General features: G+C 38.4%; 2 protein-coding genes across 3 annotated transcripts; one reads left to right on the top strand and one right to left on the bottom strand.

Moving 5' to 3' along the window:
- Positions 1 to 680: 680 nt before the first annotated feature.
- Positions 681 to 8581, bottom strand: LOC113748832 (protein PIN-LIKES 3-like). Its single transcript, XM_027292405.1, has 11 exons — positions 8382 to 8581; positions 7348 to 7502; positions 6029 to 6108; positions 5789 to 5913; positions 5427 to 5548; positions 4674 to 4910; positions 3700 to 3792; positions 2915 to 3015; positions 1967 to 2019; positions 1666 to 1851; positions 681 to 1260 (listed from the first exon to the last, which is right to left on the bottom strand). Exons 2-11 carry the CDS (start codon positions 7480 to 7482, stop codon positions 1136 to 1138), a joined length of 1257 nt encoding a protein of 418 aa, XP_027148206.1. The 5' UTR covers positions 7483 to 7502; positions 8382 to 8581; the 3' UTR covers positions 681 to 1135.
- Positions 8582 to 9456: 875 nt separating this feature from the next.
- On the top strand, positions 9457 to 18346 carry LOC113748813 (AT-rich interactive domain-containing protein 5-like). Of its 2 annotated transcripts, none has more exons than XM_027292378.1 (14): positions 9457 to 10080; positions 10714 to 11751; positions 11886 to 12016; positions 12106 to 12145; positions 13060 to 13112; positions 13359 to 13404; positions 13857 to 13949; positions 14775 to 14897; positions 15014 to 15065; positions 15384 to 15456; positions 16319 to 16385; positions 16484 to 16534; positions 16863 to 16955; positions 17838 to 18346. In XM_027292378.1, the coding sequence occupies exons 2-14, from the start codon at positions 10726 to 10728 to the stop codon at positions 17940 to 17942; spliced, it is 1953 nt and encodes a 650-aa protein (XP_027148179.1). In that variant the 5' UTR covers positions 9457 to 10080; positions 10714 to 10725; the 3' UTR covers positions 17943 to 18346. The 2 variants fall into 2 exon arrangements, with proteins under 2 accessions (XP_027148179.1, XP_027148180.1); XM_027292379.1 differs by having other exon boundaries at positions 10717 to 11751.
- The last annotated feature ends 3710 nt before the right edge of the window (positions 18347 to 22056 follow it).

Here is a 22056-nt window from a genome sequence, read left to right on the forward strand (position 1 = left end):
AAATGTTATCTTTTTTGTTAATTTTTGTTATGATTGTACCGCATATTTATGAATAGACATACCTTTATAATTAGATTTAATATTTGATATTTTTAGATGTCACATATTTAAATAGAAGAAAATTATTTTGAACATAATATATTAAGATAATTTTATTAGGAAAAAATTTTGGCCCCCAAAATAAAAAAATCCTGGCTCCGTCACTGGCCATGGGCTTGTATGGTGATTTAGAAAGATTTGCAAAACCGGGGCTGGGACGGGCCCTTTTGCTCTTCCCGTTTCCTCTCTTTAGGGCAATATATTTGTTGCAATGAGTTGAAGTTACTGGATTCATCCACCGCAGTAGGTGACTGACTAAATCTGAGAGCCCAAAATGCAAAATGCAAACGTGATGGCTGTAGCTGCAGTTTCAGCTCATTTCTCAGTCAAGAGAGTTCTCCTATGAATTTTACTGCAGATTTTGTATTCCCTTCGCATTTTTATTAGTCTTATAAGTATTGGGTGTGAAGTATTCCTGTTTTATTTTGGTCTATGAAACAAAAGTTTCTGCTTTATCTTATCTTCACCATAGATATCATGCAACTGCGGGGTACTTTCTTTTCACGGATGTAAGATTTTGCTTGGTCATTGCTAAAGATTTGAATGCTAGTAGTCTATGATAAGTCATAGATTTACATAATTTAACGCAATTAACAAATTACAAGCATCCCAAGTATGATTACTTATTTTTTGCTTATTCACGAGCGTCGGGACCATAGAAACTCTTGCTCTAAGAAACAGGAAGGATACACTACTATAAAAATAAAAAATAAAAAAAAACCTTTTTCGCTGTTCTCATCCCAAATGCTACACTACAATTCTTGAAGCAGCAGGGGAGCTCTTGCCGAAACTACGCCCCTCCCAACTCTTTTCCCGAGCCTCATTTTGTAGCAGGAATCGAGGCCAAATGAAACGAAATGGTTTTAGCTACACCACTATTTTGGTCCTTGAAAGATCAATCGAGTGTGTGTCTATGCATGCTAGGCAGTGCGGTACACGTGATTCATATGTCATTCCATCGAACTTTGCAGTCACTAAATAGCCTGAAACATCCTCCTCCCTTCCTCGGCGAAGACACGAGAGAAGTCACATGAAATCAAGCCACCAGCCACAAGAAGAAAGTTGACCAGAACGTAAGCGCTACTGAAGCCAAAGCATAAGTCCATAGCATAATAACAGAGCATTCACTTTCACCAGCACCAAACAGCTGAGTTATTGTACCTGCCAAAGAAAATCCTGTTAATACATTGATCAATGGTGCCACTTGAAAGCATCCGGTAGCTCTCAAGAACGCCCTCAAGTTTCGTTATGTATCCTATTCACAGTCTACAACTTACACGCCCAACGCAACCCGTCATAAGAAATGTAAAACTTAAATTCGGTGTCTTTGCTACATTCGATTTCTTTCTTGGATATTTAAGGTCATATTTGAACTTCTTTGATCTCCTAATTTATTTTTTTTGCAAGGACTGGCGATACTATGCAGCTGAAACTGTAAGACGAGCGAAAGAAAACATAGTATGGAATAATTCTCTACTACCATGCTACATTCACCACGGTTCTTTGGCCAGAACCGACAGGAACCAGTCAAGATTACGATTAGAGTGAGAATTCAGGATAACATACCAATGTTCATTGCAGGTGGAACCGCATACTGAAGCAAAAGAACAAACTGATACAGTGGATTATTGTCCACCAATCCAAATTGAAGTGCACCTTTCACAGCAGCAACGCCTATCATAGGCAAGACAATGTATCGTGCAATTACAATTCCAGCAATAAGAGACTTGGGAACTGCTGCAATTTGTAAACCTGAGCAAGAAAAACAACATGCACTCAGAAATTCTAGTAATAGTTGCGAGGAAATGTGAAAAAGAGCTGAATCAATCAGAAGCCAAAGTAGGAGTCTAGTCCAAAACACTTGTGCCTTTTAAGAGGTTCCCTCCCATAATTAATGTAAGAGCTGGGATGGCTCCATCCCTGCAGTCATAACAGGTTTATGAGGAATACGTAGTTTTAGAAGGAAAGGGAGGAAGTTTAAAATGACAGCTATATGGAACAAAAATGGACTTGAACAACTGAAACCGTGCCTAAATTTCCCTCGAACAACTTAGAGGAGGGAAGAAGAAGTTTGAATAAAAAGCAAGCTGATAAATCAGAAAGGCAAAATTTTTGCAATTGAAGTTTTCCAAACTCAGAACTCCGAAGACATGGTCAAAAGTTTGCCTATATGTGTTTGGGAAGGGGATTATTTGGGATAATTTTTTGAAAAAAATACTGACGCACTTTTTCGATATGATGTATGTGAGATAAAAACGTGATTGAAAAATGTGTTTGTGATGCGAGTAGATAAATTAGTGTAAATAATTTGCTATCCAAACACAGAAATTGTTCTCCTAACTCAAAATTCCGAAAACATGGTCAAGAGTTTTCCTGCTTTGTTAACATTCTTGTTCTCAAGCCAAATGAATTTTTGTGTCTCTTGTTGTAAATATGCAGATAGTGTTGACATTCTTGTTCTTGAGGCCGAGAAGTGCATCTGTCTGAATCATCACTTCTCTGACTTCTTATTGGGAGAATAATCGTGTGGGACCATTATATGAATGGAATCCTAAAGCCAGTTTATTAAAAACTTTAGAAAATAGCAGACTCACACTGAAATCCCTTTATTAGTACGAAAGACAGTTGCTTCAGTGGTCTACCAGAAAATTTTCTTTAATTAACTTCAATGATAGCACAAATAAGTTCTCATGTGATGCTTGATTTTGATGAGGTAATGTAGATGCTTATTAATTGGTGGGGAAAAACTGTGAATAATTAAATGGTGACTGAAAAAAGAACAATCAAGAACCATCTGAGGAGATAGGCAATGTACCCCAGCAAAAGTGCAGTGTCATGGATCACACGAAGAGGCGCTGCGTCACCAATAATAAACCTTCGAAACTGAGGTACAAGTCCAACTACAAAACCAACAATCTGAAAGTTTAGTCAGTATTGAATTGTGTGCCTCGGGATCCATAAACTGATCATAGCTTGATTTGTGTGAAAAATGACAAGTAGGCTTACATGATTCACTAGCCTGGTGTTACCTGTTCTCTTAGTATTTACAGGCATACAATTGGCGAGTGATTCATTTTCTAAGATTTTATGTTTGTCATGCAACAAACATATATGACTTTTGCCCACATGGCTTCATCTAATTAGAGAGAGTGGTATAGGGTCCATTCCACAAAATTGCAGCTCAATACTTGAGCAGAGGTGTGCAAGGACTTGCTTCGTGAATGTTCCCCCAAAAGACAAAATATCCATTACAAAGACAATGCACCATATGATCTTTGAACGATAAAATACCCTTTATAAAGACAATGCTCCGTACCATTGCACATTGACTAAAGATTATGAGACAGCATGTTTTTCCACCCTCTTGGGCATATTGATAACTGATGCAACGCTATCAGTTAGGTATTACCCCTAGGTCAGGAAGATCTTTTACACATTTTCAACCAGATTATTTGTATACTTTATCTAACTTATAAAGAGTTCTATCCTAAATGAAAAGAATCATGCTTGTGCATGTATTCAACTGAACATTCCAAAGCCAACCTCCACCCTATTCCCTAAAGAAAAGGAAACGATTTTAAAAGGACGAGTGAGTCATACTGCTCCAGTAGTTGAAGGTGCAAATAACCTCTTGAGGTTGACCTTTCTTACAACCATTTCCACGTGTTGCTTGATCTTATCCCAAAGTGATTCCTGCAGAAAATATCAGCTGTCAGAGTTTTATCTGAGTAATCAATATATAAAGGTAATGATGCACTTTCTTGCTTTTGGAGAAGCTGAGGCGGCCCATTTATACATTTACCCTACCAAGGCCTGGCTAAAGATACCACAGGCAGGTTTGTAGAACAATTTATTTGGTGTATCAAGATGAAGCATCACTCAAAGAACAATCAATTTGGTGTATCAAGGTGAAGCATCACAAGAGGAGTACGTGAAAACTAATGTCATGTCTCACAATGCAATCAATTGAAGGTCTCTTAGAAAACTGATGGTAGGATGCCTCAATTTGTGGATGTGCCTTTCATCATTCCTGTCAAGAACTCATTCATCAAAGTATCCATTCTTGATTCATTTACTCCAAACTTCCTAGTACCACAAATTACATTAAACATGCGAAAAAGTCCACAGTTTTATGGCTCTGACAGCTCTTTTCTCCTTTAGGCTGTCTCTGCTTCTGTTAAGATTGAGGAAGGTCTTTGCTTTCATTCCATTGTAAACAATGCTATTTGGCCAAAGATGCTGAGAGCAGAAAGTGGAATCTGTGATAAAAGATTTTAATTTTATTAAGGAAGAAGACATCGAATCCCAAAGAAACTATTGAGATTGGTTTAATCTTCTGGGGCAGAAAGATTTTGACACACAGTTCAATGCATATAATCTGCGTGGTTAAGGCACTTGTTTTTGTACACGAGTATCTTCTTGATCCATCTAAATCCTTTCTTAAAGGATATCCTTCCTTTGAATTTCATTGTGTTTCGCGGCGGGGAGTCAGGGGAGATGTTTGATAAGATAATTTTTTTCTTCTTCTTGCAGGTTAAACACTCAACAGAAAAAGCATAAAGTGCAAAATTAACCTGAGCTATGTCCTCAAGTCTAGAGGAAGGTAAAGCAAGTTGATCTGGATAGTCCTCAAATCCTTCTAATTTATCAGAATGAAGCAATGGGTCTGTGCAACTCCCAGGAGGTGATACGTAGCTTTCCCTTGGTGACTTAATGACAGAGGAGTCACTTATTTCTACCTCCTTTGAGCTCTTGCTCGAGGATATCCGCATGATATTATAGACGTAAGACCACAGGAAGATGGCTCCTATCTGAATCATGATGACAAATCAATGGATACATTCACCAGACTTCCCTAAAGCAGGAAAAAAAAGAAGGCGCAATGTACAACTTGAGCACTTTTTCAGCAATTCAGATCCTCCACCCTTTCTGGTTACTTCGTCGTCAGTTCAAAGAAATCCTTTCACCACGAGACATTATTCAGGTGTAATAAAAGCAGTCAACTTATGCAATAATATCCCTCTTAAGTATATGAATCTATGCTTGACAATTTAATTTTAAATCCCATGTACTCTTAGAAAGGTTCAAATGTAGTCAATACAATGTTTTTTACCAGTTAGTTTTCCAACTGAAATTAGCTCTAAGGCATATTGTTTGGTTTGCAAAACACATTCATGTTTTTAGACAACCCTACTAGGAATGATGTAGACTGACCACACCACTTTATCATATTCACTCCTTTAATAGGTCACAATATGCTATGATAATGGCTACCAGTCATGTTCCCATCTGCTTCCCTTAAACTGGAATAACTGATAGAGACATACCGCCATTGAAAGAGAAGCATATGCCATTCCATATGAATGACAAACATCAGGAGCTCCAAAAGGGCTTCCTTTCTCTTTACAAACTGCTGGAATTATAATGAGAAGCATGTTTCCTAAATTTCCTGTTCACACACATGAGAAAGGAAAACATTCTCACGGCAATATTAGCCATGAAATGAGGAGGGAAAAACTTAATAAGCAATAACAGAAACGTTTTCCCCAGCAAATGAAGGGATCAGAAAAATGATGCAGGACTTGAATGTACTCTTTCCTCATATATTATGGAAAAATTTTAGCCATACAAATGTTTCCAAAACACCCATTTCTACAGAACAAGAAAATACATGTACAGCAAAATTTACCTGCAGCACAACATCCAATAACAAGCCCATGCAGATGTCGAGGAGCTCTTGTCATTTGAATGACCAGCCACCCAAGAACTGAACCAACAAGGAATGTAATAAGGACATTGAAAGGCATGAACCACCTGCACATTTAACTGGGGTCACACTTAAAACTCTGAATAAATGAAGAGAAGAAAAAGAACTTTACAGGGAAAAAAAATGATGTTGAATGAAGTCAGCATCATGGTAAGAACTCACAACTTGACCATGCTATCATATGTTATTGTCTTTGCTAAGTTGCTTGACACGATCGCTGGATTGAAGACATAAAATACAATCTGCACAAAGAGAACAGCAACCCAGTAAATTTGGTGTCACATAATTTACGCCCTCAAAACAAAACCTTCAAATGTAAACTGATTTCAACTCTGTACAATCGTCACCAAACCAAAGAAGCTGCAAACAACGGAAAAATGAAATGTTATACCTTATAGGAGGCTCTAAGACTAGATATGGAGCAAAGTTCCAAGTCCAGAAAATCGGGACTTGTTCGCATGTACAGGACACTACACATCTAGGAATTTGGAGACCAAAAATATAATTCATCATAATAATAATAATAATTATTACTGATACAAGAAAGGATATATGTATGTGAGCGTATAAATTATCATTATTCAAAAGAAAGGACTCCAAAACAAGGAACAGAATATTTTGAAGTTGTTCTTGGTATATTTTTTATAGTTCTCTTCTTATGGTTTTTGTATATCGGATCCGTACTTGTATTAAGTTTGGTTGTGGCGGTGTGGTAGAAACACAAACTATCAATCTCCTTAAGGAATAGTGTCAGTGACTACTTTTTTCTAAGTGCGGGGTCTTGTCAAGTTAAGAATTTACACCTTTCTTATAACTGAATAAAAAACAACGAGCATAATTGTACGCAAAAATGCAGTTCAATCAATTCTTTGATATGGGAGGGAAAAAAAAAGAATATACGAAGCCTGAGTGTACTCCAAAGCCTGCAAAAGCAATGTGACACCAAATTCCTTCCCTTCTTGACCCTTTAATTAACTCTCAGTTATACAACACCACTATCTTGCATGCTCCGGATACTAGCAGCTAAGGGAACTAAATAACAGTAAACTTTCCATTGAATCGATGTTGGAACATCAGAATCCAACAAGAGCTTACCAGTAGGTGTCCAACAATTTCACCAGTTATACAGCTCAAAAGGATGTATCTTAAATAACGTCCATCACCAACCTTAGCATACATGTCCATGTGCACGCATGTGAGTGAGAGAAAATCGACGAAATATACAGTAAGGGTGTTAATGCGTTTGACATCTCGCAGCATGAAAAGCCAACTGTTAGCCGAAGCAATGTTTAACGCTCAGGGATAGCATATAAAGAGAGTCAAAACAAACAATAACAATGTTTGTCTTCTGGCTTCACATAATAAGTAGCAGTAAAGGACATGAGTTAGAGCATGATCAGAATGAGTGGAGAGGAGACACGATTCTTGCAGCAACCAAGGTAAAGGAGCGAGATGTATGTGGGGGAATGTAGGCGGCTTACACCATTCAAGTGCTTCCTTGCGTCCTCCCCTAATATGTTGACTCGATCCAGTGCAAGATACGAACCAAGTGCGGTCACCAAAAGGACTTTGAGGACTGGAATGGATGCAGCGCTGAAAAGATCCAAAAGCCCCATCTGGCTGGCTGCTTTTATAACTGGTAAATATAACCAAAAGTTGTCAAATCGAGAAAATGCTCCCTGTTTGGAAGATGAAAGATTGTGAAGCTGAGTGATATATCATATATGGACATGTTCCGAAACCATCAACCTGGCTCCGGTTAATCACCGAATTAGCAAGTAACATCCTAGGGAGAAGAGAAGCTATACGTAAAAGTATGAAGGTCATGACGCGTAGAGGAGTTGAACAGATGATAAATTGGCCCGACCAAGCTTGATCTTGATGCAATAAAGAACATGGATATCGTATTGCATCCACCATCCAGTCCACAAAGCATACGAGCATGGTTTATACAAGGACAGGGCTAAACCAATGAAAAAATGGAAGAAGTTTTTTTTTTTTTTCGGCTGTTAAGTAATTAAATAAGGCTGCCCTGCCATATGGTTGATATTGATAATCAGAGTAGTAGTAAAGAAGAAATTGAGATTGGGAGAGTGGGTTGGCATGGCAGTCATGCATTGCACGATGAATCTCGAAACCGTAGAGATGAAATTGAATGATGAATGGGCAAGAATAAATAATAAGCACCCCGCACACAGACACAGACACAGGCGTAGATCATACAAAAGACAGGAGAGGCATACCGTCGAATCGAATGTACTCGGAAATTAGTACGATAAAGAGAAGAAAGGTATACACAGTGCTTCAGATATTGAGATAGATTGAATAAAAACAGGAGAATACAAAACCATGCAAAAGAGAAAGAAACCGGAATTATCAATTGGTGTGAAATGAGATGGATCAACGAGGCGGAGAAACAGAGAGGTGTATGGCGGTGTGTGTTATGTGTGTGTTGTTATGAGTTATCATCATATGTGCAGAGAAACAAGACTTTGAGGTGAAATTTGAGGGATACCTGGTAGCAGTAGAGAGTAGGATTGTAGAAGGCAGAACAATTTCTCTGATTCTTTTAGTCAGTCCGCTCTTTTAATCCTGCGAGTGCTTCTTGTACAGTTGTACTTCTAGTACGGAAGAAAAAGTACCCACCAACAAAAGCCGCACAGGCACCGCGCACACGTAACGTAATAATTACTGTATTGATGGTACGCTCAGGTAGCAGAGAACATCCATCCATCCATCGCCTGCGCCTGCGCCTGCGCCTGCACCTGTGGAAGTGGCACAGTCACACGCACACGCACACGCACACGACAAGCCAACACTTGTCAGTATTGCACAAAGACACATTGCAGCTCTCTGCTCACCCACCGTTCCTCTTGATTTTGAGTAGTACTGTGGTAGTAGCAGCTACTAGTAGTAGCCCGGTGGAAGATCCAAATTGGGAATAGAAAGAGAGATAAAGAGTAGACTACACTGTCCATTTTTTCATCAATCTGAATTTTCATATCAGCTTAGCTCAGTGGTCACTAAGGTGGATTTTAAGACCCTGTTTAGACTGTAAGCGGGGATTCAAATATCATCCGTAACAAAAAAAATTCAAGAGTTGTATCATAACATTTTCTTGATCTAATAAGATCTGTGTATTTATTAGTCTCTAACACAGTTTTTTTTAAGAGGATTTTTTATTTTTGAATGAATGAATTGGTTGGAGTAGTGTGTATTTGTTGTTGTCTCAGAGAGAGAGAGAGAGAGAGGGAGAGAGGTAAACCCGGTCTAAGTATTTGAACTAGGAATCCGCACCGCACCTTTCTCTGTCTCCCTCTCTCTCTCTCTCACACACAGACACACAGCGACGTACCCCGGAGCGAAATTTGGTGGGCTTCTTTTTCTTTCTTTCATTCTTTCTCCCTTTGCACGTACGCACACACCCAAATTAAATACTTACCATATATATACAGTACTAATATCCAATCATTACGATGGTAATTTGACAGTGTGGGTATCTATCTTTTAGGATTCTTCTTCTTTATCTAATCTCAAATCTATCTCTCCTCCGACAGAGCTACCCAAGTCCCCCCCCCCCATGGTATGGTACTACTACTAATTATTAGTGGCAGATCAGATCATAATAGTACCCTCTCTCTCGCTCTAATCTCATCGGACCCCCTTCCCCTCTTCTTTTCTTCAGAAAAAAGGTCTACTTACTAGCATTAACATATTTTTTTGGATTGGCAGCACAACACACACAAGGCCAAGGCCAAGGCAATGGGGTTTGGATCGTTAGGTAGTAGTTAGTGTATTAGGGATTTGGATATGTCGTTGGTGATGTAGCAAGCAAGTAAGCAAGCAGAGCAGAGCAGAGTAGTGTAGTATAGTATAGTACAGAGTATCTCCAAATATTTGTTGCCTGTCTTCTCCTCTCCTCCGTGTCCCTTCCTCACCGGCCTCCTCTGCTTCTGCACTGTCTCCGCCTTCTTTTCTTCAATTTCAATTTACCACCATACCCTCTCCCTTCTCTTCTCTACACAACAACATTTCCCACTCCCCTCTACTGTTAATTGTTATCTCCCTCCCTCCCTCATCACCAAACCCTAATTAACCCTCCCCTCCCCAAAACAAAAACAAAAGCTCCTTGCTTTCCTATTTCCCACCTCCTAATTAATTCTTCCCCGCCCAACCCTGGCCGCCCCCGCCACCGTCCCCCGCTCCCAATCAAGGTACGTTTCTCTATCTCCTCCCCCGCTTCTTCTTCTTCTTCTTCTTTTTCCATTTCCATTTTACTGCTATTCCTTCTCTCTCGTTTACGTCCTTATATACCATTTTAATGATTTCATGCTTCCCTTGCCTTATCCTGCTTTTCCATATATAATTTTCTTTCTTTTATTAATTCCCTTCCCCCAACCCCCCCCCCCTTTCCTTCTGTAACGTGATACGACGGAGTCATCAACAAACGAACCGATCCCTAATTTCGTCCTCCTACGCTTAATTACTCTAGGCAGGCAGGGGTGCGCCTTCTCTGTCTGCTTTTTACTCCTTTCCTTTTGACGTTTCATCTTTTCATAGCTTTTCCGTCTTCTTCTTCTTCTTTTTTTTTTTATTATTCCTCCTTTCTAAAGATTTCAATGGCTTATTCGTTCTCCCCCAAACCGTAACATATTTTTTTTCCAAAAAAAAAAAAAAATTCTTTGTGGGTAGCTATATATAAAAGGCTTATCTTTCTTCTACCACACCCGAAAAAAAAAAAAAGAAAAAAAAATCTGATATTCGTTTCGTTGTATGCCTCCCGGATAGTTGTTACTAACGTGTAATTCTGGGAATTGGTGGTAAATGTTTGTTCTGTTCCCTTGCAGTAGACTTCCCAAATGGATAAAAGTGATGTGGAGATGGAAGATGCAGGAACAATGCCCCAGGAGGGGTTAAGTCACGAAACCAAATCTGATGATGCACTTGGTACTCCAGATGCACATGTCAACAAGCCTCAGGGTCAACAACTTCCCTCCCACCAAACCTCTGCTGAATTACAGGGAAACGCTGAAGCTGCAGCTGATCCTCTTGCCCACGAGGAACACGGTGAGCCCAATGTTGTTGGTGAAAACAACGATGCCCAACCAACCAACATCAAGGCCGAAGGAAGCGACCTAAACATTTCCAAAGTTGAAGCTGAGGATGGAAGTTTTGCCGGCGGTTCTGAGGTTGACGGCTCAAATGGTGCTAAAGCTCAGTCAGAGGAACCAAACAAGGATAATAAGGAGGTTGATACGACAGAGGAACCTAACGAAGATAACCCCAGTGGTGCATTGGAGGAACCAAACAAGGAGGCCACTAACAAGGCAGAAGCGGCAGAGGAAGAGGAGCAATTGGTTGCTGAAACCGGAATGAAGGTCGTTTCGAGTGCAGCAAAAGAAGAAACCTCCCCTGAAAATAGCAATGAGGTTGAAGATGCTGTTGACAGTCTCTTCGAGGACCAAAAGGTTTTTGAAAAGGCCGACGAGCCAAAGAACCATACCCAGAATGGACAACTGCCCTTTCAATTACCAGTGAGTGAGGTTCCTCCCAAAAAGAAAGAAGCTGCGGATGAGGCTCCGCAGGGTGAGGGTGAAGAAATGGTGAAAGGTTCGGCAGAAGATTTTCTTGAGAATGAGACTGAAGATACCCTAAATGGACGCAAAGAACCCGGCGTAAAATCAGTCCTTCCGGCTACAGTATCTGATGACAATGTCAAGTTGGGTGACAAGACAGCGACCAGAATAACTAAACCAGAAGCAGGTGACGCTCCAGCTGTAAATAAGCGTCAGCCAGCTACGCCTGATTTACCTATGAAATATTCAAGCAAGAGGTCTGGAAGTCATAGTGGGGAAGCATCGAAACATGTAGCTAAGGATGCCCAGGTTTTTTTTTTTGATAATATCAAATAGAAGAGATATTAAATGGAAATCTATCAAGTCTTACACTGGATCAAATTTGAAAGTGAAGTTATTGTCAACTTTGGTGTCAATTTATGTTTTCTTTTTCTGATTTCTAGATGCTTGAGGGTGACGATGGAACGCCAGAGGAACAAGCGGCATTTGTAAAGGAACTTGAAACTTTTTACAGGGAGAGGGGAATGGATTTTAAACCACCCAAGTTTTATGGGCAGCCTCTTAACCTTTGCAAGTATGTTCCCCTTTGTTGTGATTGTGCGATTTTATCTTCCTAGTATGATTGTTGGTATATCATGAACAATTTATGTTTTTGGCTGCTAGGTTATGGAGATCTGTCATTAGATTGGGCGGCTATGATCTGGTACATGTGCTTTTGCCTGATTTAATTTGCTTTGTTATGTTTCTATGCTGGAAGAGATAAATAATTGGCATTTGTTTAAGAGCCCTTGAATTCTATTGTCTGGGCAATTAGGTATTTCTTTACTTGCCTGCTTTTAAGGTATGGATGATGGATGATGTATGTAGTAGCTTCTTATGCGTGGAAATTTTAATGATGAAACAGCTTTAGTGGTAATTGAGGAAAGCGGAAGCTAGTAATTAGGCCATCATCAGTTATATGTTTACATGTGGGTTTGGTTTGATTTGTAATTGGCCCGCCAAATCAAAAAATTGTCTATTCACCCTTTGTAAATATATAATGTCGCCTTCCAAACAAGATATTGGTCAGTTTACATTAAAAAAAAAAAAGAACAACTGTCACCTCCCCGAATTTAAGGTTGAATTCAAACATCTAGAATTAGAATGCTGACAGAGAAAATGCCGAGGGAACTTCAGAGACCTCTCTCTCTCTCTCACAAACGCACGCATGCATCTCTCCTTTATGACCATCAGCAAGAGAGTAGTGGAAGGTGAAAAAGAGGATACCCACAGAAGAGACAAACAGTTAGGTAAGAAACTGGAGGATGATTTGACCTCAGAATTTGGAGAATAAGTGGTATTTTACTGAGACCGCGTTGTCACGGCTGATATAGTAGGATCAGCAACCAAATCTTGCACATGTTTATGAGGATTCTGTACCAGAATATTCTGATGTCAAATCATCAGAAATAGGTGAAGAAATAAACATTCTACAGAAATTAGAGTTCTAAGGTAAATAGGGGGAGAGGGTGAGGATCGACGATGCTGGGACATGGGGTATAGAGCTGATAGAACTTTTTTTTTTTAATTTATATGAAAATTTTCTGGCAATCATATCAAAACGAACTTCTCCTGTAGGTCACTGGATCCAAGTTGTGGCGGCAAGTTGGTGAATCCTTTCATCCTCCCAAGTGAGTTGAATATGTTATGTTGAAATTATACATGTATGAATAGAATAGCCTTTTGTTCTTTTGTGCTTCTTTGACTGTGTAGTTGGTTGATAGATGTCACAAAATGTGTATCATCTCAGGATGTAGTTATGTATTCCATTATATTTAGTTCTGATTTTTGAAATGTAAAGGAACTGGTTGTTGAATTTATCTATTCATTTTATAGAGCTGGATTTATCTGAGACTGGAGTTTTCCATTCCTTTCAGGACTTGCACTACAGTTTCCTGGACATTCCGCATTTTCTATGAGAAGGTATTATGCCCCATGTTCCAGTCCTTTTTTAGCTTACATACATCATGATTTTCATGTAGCTTTCATCCATTTTGCAACAATTATTTGGCCACAAATCAAGTCTGAGGAAGCAGGTAGTCATACATCACTATATGATAGTTGTACTACAATTTAAGCTCTTGTCCAAGATTGAAATGTCATGGCAAGCATTTTTGGTATGGTACTGATAGTCCCTCCAATGTTTACTTGGTAGTGGGTCATTGATAAAATCCTGGTTCAGCTATCTGTTGTCCGGGGAAAAGTAATTGAATATTGATAGTTATTTGAGCTATTTTGGATAAAGGACATTTGCATGTACAAATTGGAGTGGAGAATGGTGCATGCTATTTCTCAACTTAGATTTTTGGGAGAACATGATCGATATAATGTTGGACTTTTCTTAGCTTGTTGATTCTTCTTTTTTCTGCATTTAGTCTCTTTTAGAATATGAAAGGTATAAGATACAAAGTGGTGAGCTCCAGTTCCCTGTTGCTGCTGTCCCTGAATCAGCTGGTGCTGACAATGAGGTGAGCTTACTTTCACAAGATAATTGGTTTTTACATATATGTTTATTATTTCCTTTAGCTCTTTATTAGACTGACAAAGATTGCTATTCATTTCTAACACTCACACATGCATTGGCATTATAAAACATACGCAAATTGATTTGACTTTAAAAGGTAATATTTATACAACCTTCATTTTTTGCTCTTGGATAAATATTTTAAAATTTCTAGGTTTCAAATTTATGAACTACATAAAGTAATTTAGGGTTGAAGCCCTGACAAGTAGGTTTATCCAAATTTTCAAAACATCTACCTCTCTTTTTTGCAGAGACTTAAGGTATCTAGGTGGTTTTGAAGATGAATAATACTTTTCTGCTGATTGTGACTTTTTAAGCCCACATATCTGACAGTCAAGCAGACAACATGGACTATGGATATTGCTATAGGAAATGAGCAATGCTGAAAATCCTAACATTACTGATAACAGTTGGTAAATTGAAAGCTGATTAACATGGAGTCAAGGAAATGCAATATCAATTAGCTTTTCAAACATTATGTTTAACTTGCTAATATTTGGCCAGATGGTCTTCACATAATTATTTTGAATAAACTCTATCTCCAACAATTTGGCAAACTGACTTGGATAGAAACATGAATTTGGTGTGATTCACTTTGGGGACCTCTCTCCCTCCCTCTCTCTCCTCCTTATCCTGTCCCTCTCTCTCTCTCTCTCCCTTCCTCCCCCCTTCATCTCTCTCTTTCTCTCCCTCCCCATGCCCTCCTCCTCACCTTCGCCCTCTCCCTCCCTCTGAAGATATTACTAAATTCATCTGAGTCCTTGTGCAGGGCAATGGTTACCAAGCTTCAGGATCCGGTAGGGCAAGAAGAGATGCTGCTGCTCGTGCTATGCAAGGTTGGCATGTTCAACGACTTTTTGGATATGGTGAGGTTGGCGAGCCTATTGTAAAGGTCTGGAAATTCTAACCTTTGATATGCTTTTCATGATTTTGTACTTGTTATGAATGCCATATTTATTGGTTAACTCTTGGTGTTGACTTGCTTTTCTTTGGACCATGCTTTGTTAGGATAAAAGTCCCAACAATATGCAGAAGCGTGAAAACAAAGTGAAAAGCATTGGTAAGAGAATAAGGGGAAATATCTTTTTTGGTTTCAGCTTTGTCCAGGTTTAGCATGATTTATAACAACAAAAGTGACTAGTCCTCACATGTGAAATGTGGTTTTTCTAGGTTTTTTGATAACAGAATCCTATAGGCTGTGGAATTTGTATGGATTTTCATTGTTATTTTATGATTCATGCACTATCTGGCAGTAAGATGTCTTTACAAATAAAACATCTTATTATATTTGTTATTGGTATATAACATAAGCAATCACTTATGTTCACATTTGTGTGTAAAAGTAATCTGTTAATCCTAGTTTGTTGCATGATTTTAGGCTCACTTAAACAGAAGAGAACAAGTGAGATGGAGCTTCCTGTGAAGGCCCAAAGAACTGAAACATACAGGCAGTTAAGTCTCAAGTTTTTTATTCTTTTTTTCTGTTATCGTCTTTAGTTATAATCTCGTTGGAGTGATTGATTACATAAGCTTGGATAGAGAGGTGATAATGAAAGCCACTTTGTACTCTGAGTTACTTTGACGGTGTTGCCTGCACTTTTAAATTTTTCAGCTTGGCGTGATTGTTGGCTAAAAGGTTGCTTGGCTTAAACAGTTTAACCTCCTAAACACGTTCTAATCATTTGCATACATAGTAAATTAATGTGAATTTTGTCTTAGAGGCTAGTCAAAATGACCACAAAAGTAGCTCATCTGCTGACCCTAGTTCTATTTTTGTAGTCGGCATTCCATTGGTTCCAGAATCTTTACTTGGCAGGTTTTTTAGCTCTTATATTAGGCAAACAACAATAATTTGAGCATCATACTCTGGAAGCTTTTTAAGAAAAGCTTGCTTGACCTTATCTAATGCAACTTCAGTGTTGTTGTTTTCTTGACCACAATTGATTTTTGCCTTCGGGAGGATGGGAAAATTAAAGTTTTCAATTCACTTTATACATTAGTTCATTGGAAAATTAAAAGGGAAAACACTATATAGGTCAAAACTTCTTTTGAAGTAGTAATGAAAACCTCAAGGCAGAAGTACATGCTGTGGTAATGGGCCTTCTTTGCCTGAATGAGCTTGCTTCTTATTCATTGTGATGCCTGAATGAGTTTGTTGTCAACTGCAGCTATAATCATGTGTGGCCTGAATGAGTTTTGGTCTATGAAAATTTCAATATAAAAGAGCCCTTTTTATTTGTTTAAATAGTTGTGATAATTAATTAGGTTACTCTCTAGCTTTTCATGCAATGCTAAAGTACTTCAACTTGCCAGATTGGTCACAACAGTAGTTGATGTTGGCCCTCCTGCTGATTGGGTGAAGATAAATGTTCGTGAAACTGTAAGTTTATACCAGACTCATCTGAACTGTGAATTACCCCCATGTTAAGGTTCTCCTCCACTCTTTTCTACCAAATATTTGATGTTTGCTATTTGCAGAAAGATTGCTTTGAAGTTTATGCTCTTGTCCCAGGGCTTTTGCGTGAAGAGGTGTGTATCTACAGTGCCTAGTTTATTACCTGTGAACTTAGTTTGTTCTTTTGTGCTTGCTTTCAATAGTTCTACCCAGTTTTGGATGGAATTCAATATGCGTTGGGTGTCTACTTATTCTCGTAATCTTGTTGCTTTTGGATCTTCACATGCCTGGTTCTTTTTTTAAGTGAATATGAAGTATCATATGAAATGAAATTGGATCTCTGGTTGGCGTATTTCATGTATGAAAGTGATGTTGTGCTTATTGGTCTTGTTCTTTCTGCCCTATTTGAAACTGATTGATGCGATTATATTTGCTTCTACTCTTATATTTTGGTAAAATTAGGTGCGAGTCCAATCTGATCCAGCTGGACGGCTGGTCATTACTGGTCAGCCTGAGCAACCTGATAATCCATGGGGTATTACGGCCTTCAAGAAGGTATGCCTTTTCTAAGTATTAAAGTTGGAAACCTCTGATGCTTCCTTGTACAGGGATTTGAACATACCCATTTTTTTGTGCTTATGTCAGTAGATTTGTTCATTATTCATTGTGATTATGTGTCATTTGGTAGATAGAACTTGCCTGCTACTTCCAAATCCAGTTAGGTCATGAATATGTGGTTTCCTTGACTACTAATATTTGATTTGAGAAAAGATAAATTTGGTTTTCTGTGGCGACCATAATCAATATCTTATTATGTTATTTGAACTCCCAAATGAGAACTGAATTGATGTTATTGAGAATGAAACCAAATCTTATTAAACCTAACTATTTAAGAGCAGGATAGTGTGGATGTCTCTGACATGCAATATATGTGGCTAATGTCTAACTAATTACGGTTCTTTGGGAAAAAGTTACTATTTTAGCACTGGAGTTGTGGGGGGAGCTTAGTTGTTTGCACAAACGACATGTTGAATATATTCTGTCTACAACTGATACTATTATGGTCCACAATCTCCAATTCCATTTTTTGTATTTTCTTTGTGATGTTCCATAAATTTTTCTATAAGGTGATAGTATTTGTTTGTTGTAGCAAAAAATCAACTCTATTTTGATCTATGTTGCTTTTAAGAAACTCTTTTATAGATTAAGAAGAATCTTGTGGTAATTTGTGCATTATCAACATTTTGTGCTATTTCTTTTAGGGACATGTACATTTCGTGCATTTGATAGTCAGTTAAGGTATTCTTGGTCCAACATATTTTAGACATCATGGGCTTATAAAGAGTGAGATCGACCAGAGAGACTGTCACTGGATGTTAATATTTTGAGCATAAATTGTTGCTTTATGTTTCACTAGGAGGTGTCTGTGCTTTTCAGGTGGTGAGCTTGCCGGCTAGAATTGATCCACTCCAGACTTCTGCTGTTGTTAGCCTGCACGGACGGCTCTATGTTCGAGTCCCTTTTGAGCAGGCTAATACCTAAGTCGAGGTTTTCTTGGAACAACCGAATTGTTAGAGTTAGTCAAGAGGAATTGCTTGGGCTCATATAGTTCAAAAGCTTGTGAATTGAGATTGTGATGGCCGATGGGCTGATGGCTTAGGTGGTCTCTTTCTTTTCATTTTTTCCCCCTAAAAGTGAAGACAGTTAGATGCCCTTTTTTTTTCACTTAACTCCAATACTTTAGGTGGCTTTGTTGTAGGACCCAGAAATTTATGCTCAGTGGTTAGGATCAATCTTTGTTTATCCTGCTTTTCTGTAAGATGTGCGTTGTTAAACATGTCGACCAAATTAACTACACAGGAAAGCGTGATGGTAGGTTCGCTAGCATCAGTAACTTGGCTCTCTTTGTTTTAGGCAGAGGCAGAATGAAAATACTTGTTCTCTTCTGCTCTATTCTTTTGTTGTCTCGTCTGGTTCGTTAATAAGCAGAAGGTAAGAGAAAATATTATTGTTGTGCAATCTTCATTATTATCATCCATCTTTTGCTCCCTGACATATTGGTAGTCTCGATAATTCCAAAAAAAAAACAACTAAAATGGCCAATTAGGCTAAAGCCAATATAGGTTGGCGCAATGATTCTCAGAGCGTTTTATAATTTAATGTGGAAACGGATGTTATAGATATGAAATTACTGCTTAGTGAATGTACACAACTTTGTTATTAGTGTTGTTTATAGGCTGATCAGAGTACGCATATGACTAATCAATTCAGCTGTAGATTGATTGAGCAGACCCTGCTTCTATTGAACGTGCACCTTTGCAGGTGTATTGTCGTGAAATAGAGAGGATTTACAACTGGCTAAAGTTGGGATAGAAACTCATAAAGTAGTTTAGATTTCTCGTTCCCTTCTCTCCAAAGACCAGAAGCCAATATTTGCAGAGCGCCGTTCAATCATTTGTCTTGGTGAGCTTTAGAACATCACATTTTATAGACTCAAACTCGAACCCGTCAAACAGCTCAGGCTACTCGATCAATGCAACGCGCGTTCGACCTTGGAACTTTGATTGAGCAAGCTTGCGAACTAATCATTCAATTGTGCTAGACTCATTTGCATCCCTGCCCCCAGCATCATCATGCTTTGTCAATTGATCCTCATTTCAATACAACACAAGCAACAGGCAACAGTTTATGGGTAACGTAGTGCATGTAATCGAGGAATTTGAAGACTTAATTCTCGAATGGATTTGAAGTTCACCAACTTTACCCATCGAAATTCCTTCCACGGGATGATGGAATTCAAATTCAAATCTCCCGTAAACCATCCAAGCAAGTAGGGGGATTTGGATTGAGAATTTGAAATCCAAAGCCACCCAAATCCCTCAATCAAAAAATAGCCGCATAGTTTTCACTGCCAGCACATAATTTTTCCCAGATTAGGAGCAATATACAATATGAACTCTTACCTCGCATTTTCAATTAACCTTTTTATCTTTTTGATCACTTTTTTATCTCACATACATCACACAGCATAAAAAGTGTTACTATAATTATTTCAAATAATCTCCTGTCCACACGGGTTTATGTTTAAACTCTGTATATACTCTTAATTTGTAGCTTTTATGTCTAAGGGATAAAAATGTGTTTAAACTCTAAAACTCACCCTTCTTCTAGAGGAATGTTGGGACTAAAGTTAATGCCCCACCATTTCAAACCATGCAGTTAGAAACCCGCAAGGCTATGTCTCTATTAATTTGGCTAACTACTGCCTGCTTAAAAGAAAAACACAAATGAATGAAATGAAAGAAAAGAGTCTTAGACGTCTTTGCCCTACTAAACACTGCAGAAGTAATCATCCAGCCGATAGAAAGAATCTAATGACGAAGTTTTCCATTGAAAATAAGAATTAGTTGCAGGGCAGCTTTCAAGGCGAGTGTCAATGACATATGTACTACGTGAACAAAAGAGGCCAAAAAATTTGAAAAGTACAACGGAAACGAGTCCCAATGTTCTTATGACCGAGGGTGCATCAAAGTCATCCCATTGTAAAATTGCTTTGTCGCTCAAAAGGCAAATGTAAGCATGTCAATATACCCATGTCAATAAACCCTAAACCTGCAAACTGTGAGGAAATGATTGGGGAAGAATGAGTTGCTATTTTATCAGGCAATTAGCAAGACAGGAAGAAACATGATCCTTAAAAGAAATTATAAGAGGCAACTATATCATTTATCTGTTCATGCTGCAACGAGACAAATTTCAGCATGCAAATTTTCTGGGAATGTTGGCTGGCCTGAAGTATTAGATTATAGATTCACTGGACAAATAAGATGTTAAACTAACTGTGAAGCAAAAGAAGCTCAACACCCTTTGTCTGCTGGGTATTTGTAAAACAACATGAGGTGGTAAATGGCATTTTGGACGCTCACCAAGAGGGGGAAAAAATAAATGACATCGTGCACACTTACCAAACGCGTGGAAAGAAAAATGACACTGTGCATGGACAATGCAGCATTACCCATGCTGAGAAAAAGAAGAAGCTTAATGCTATACACAGAAAGCAATAGGTTCAGATAAATTTAAAAACTCCATCTAGATCAAGGGAAAATCACATAAAAAATTAATGAAGCTATATCTTCCATTTCATTCAATTTTAAAGACAATATCTTCCCAGATAACAAATCCAAGTTCAGTAGTAGCCTGCTGGATACAAAGTAAATAAATGATGCCAGCAAATTAATTTTGTCGAAATATTAAACAATCTCAAACCACAAGAGTGTCAAGGGAAGGCACAAACTATAATCAGCCAAAAGCTTGATAAGTCTTCAAATCTCCAAGTATGGGGTCACATTATTCATACAAATAGGTCTGCTAAACAAAACAGTGAAATTATCACACATTATAATCACAGTAACCCCATAGTTTATTACCTTATCAAGTAAGCATAACAAATTGAATGGAAAACCAACATCAAAAAAAAAACTTCAAGACCCTGACAAAATAGAGGATGTCTACCAATAAATATTACAAAATGGGCTTTGACAGGAAAAATAGAGTTTCCAGAAATTGCGTAACTTGAAGACCATTAATTTTGAAATTTGAACTCGTGTTTATATAATGAGATCCAATTACTGGCATCCAATACCTTGATTTACCCAACCACATCAGACTCGCAACACCAATGCATAATGACCACATGTGTCATACTCATTAAAGATACCAAATGGAGGCTTGACTAATTATCTCGTTAAGACATTTAACAGTTCTTTGAATGAGCATAAGGCCACGCTGCACAAGGTATAACAAGATGGACCAGGGAAGCGTGTGGCGCAAATTTACTTTTTTGCAATTACTACTGAGAACTAAGTTGCAGAACCGGGGGGTGCCAAGTCAAAATCCACCATATTTGATATTACATCTATGATGACTTACATATCTAATCTCCACCTCCTAGTAAAGCAGGAAAAAGGCAGCATGACATCGCCAACATATTAAAATTTTCTCCCAATCCACTAAATCGAAGTAGTTAACAATGGGAATGCTGTGACCATCATCTTCAAAAACATCATGTCTTGAACATAATCAATTTCCCTATCCCGAGTTATCGTATCTACAGAAATTACTCGAATTGGCTGCATCCCAAGTACTCTGTCCATCGCTTTCACCAATATAGATTCGCTCAGCCACCATTTTGACGCAACAAAGCCTGAAGCATAACATTGATAATTTCGCTTCATTTATTCACCGTCCTATTCCCCCTACTATGTTCAATCAGATGCTTGGAGAACATTCGACCGTCCCCAACCGTTTTGGCTCATGAACCATATAAAACAGTAAGATTACCATTGACTGTTTACAATTCATTTATCTTCTCCTCATGGTAAGTTAGTATACACCTGAAAAACATAGGAAAAGTGTCTGGCGCGGGTGCGAGTGCATGTGTGCATGCATCTTGTACGTGTACGAGGGAGAGCAACAGAGGAAGAGAGGGAGATAAAAGACATTTCCTGCATATTCTATTTATTGCATTTCCTGATTTCAGAGTGGAGAACACCAATGTTGAACAGATGATCCCCACAAAAACATTCAGTTAGATAGTTGATAGAGGATAGATGCTGGTTGAGAAACAGTGAGAAGATGACTAGCAAAACAGAGTATC

This window comes from Coffea eugenioides, chromosome 10 (genome assembly GCF_003713205.1).
Source record: "Coffea eugenioides isolate CCC68of chromosome 10, Ceug_1.0, whole genome shotgun sequence".
In the NCBI taxonomy this organism is placed as follows: Eukaryota; Viridiplantae; Streptophyta; class Magnoliopsida; order Gentianales; family Rubiaceae; genus Coffea; species Coffea eugenioides.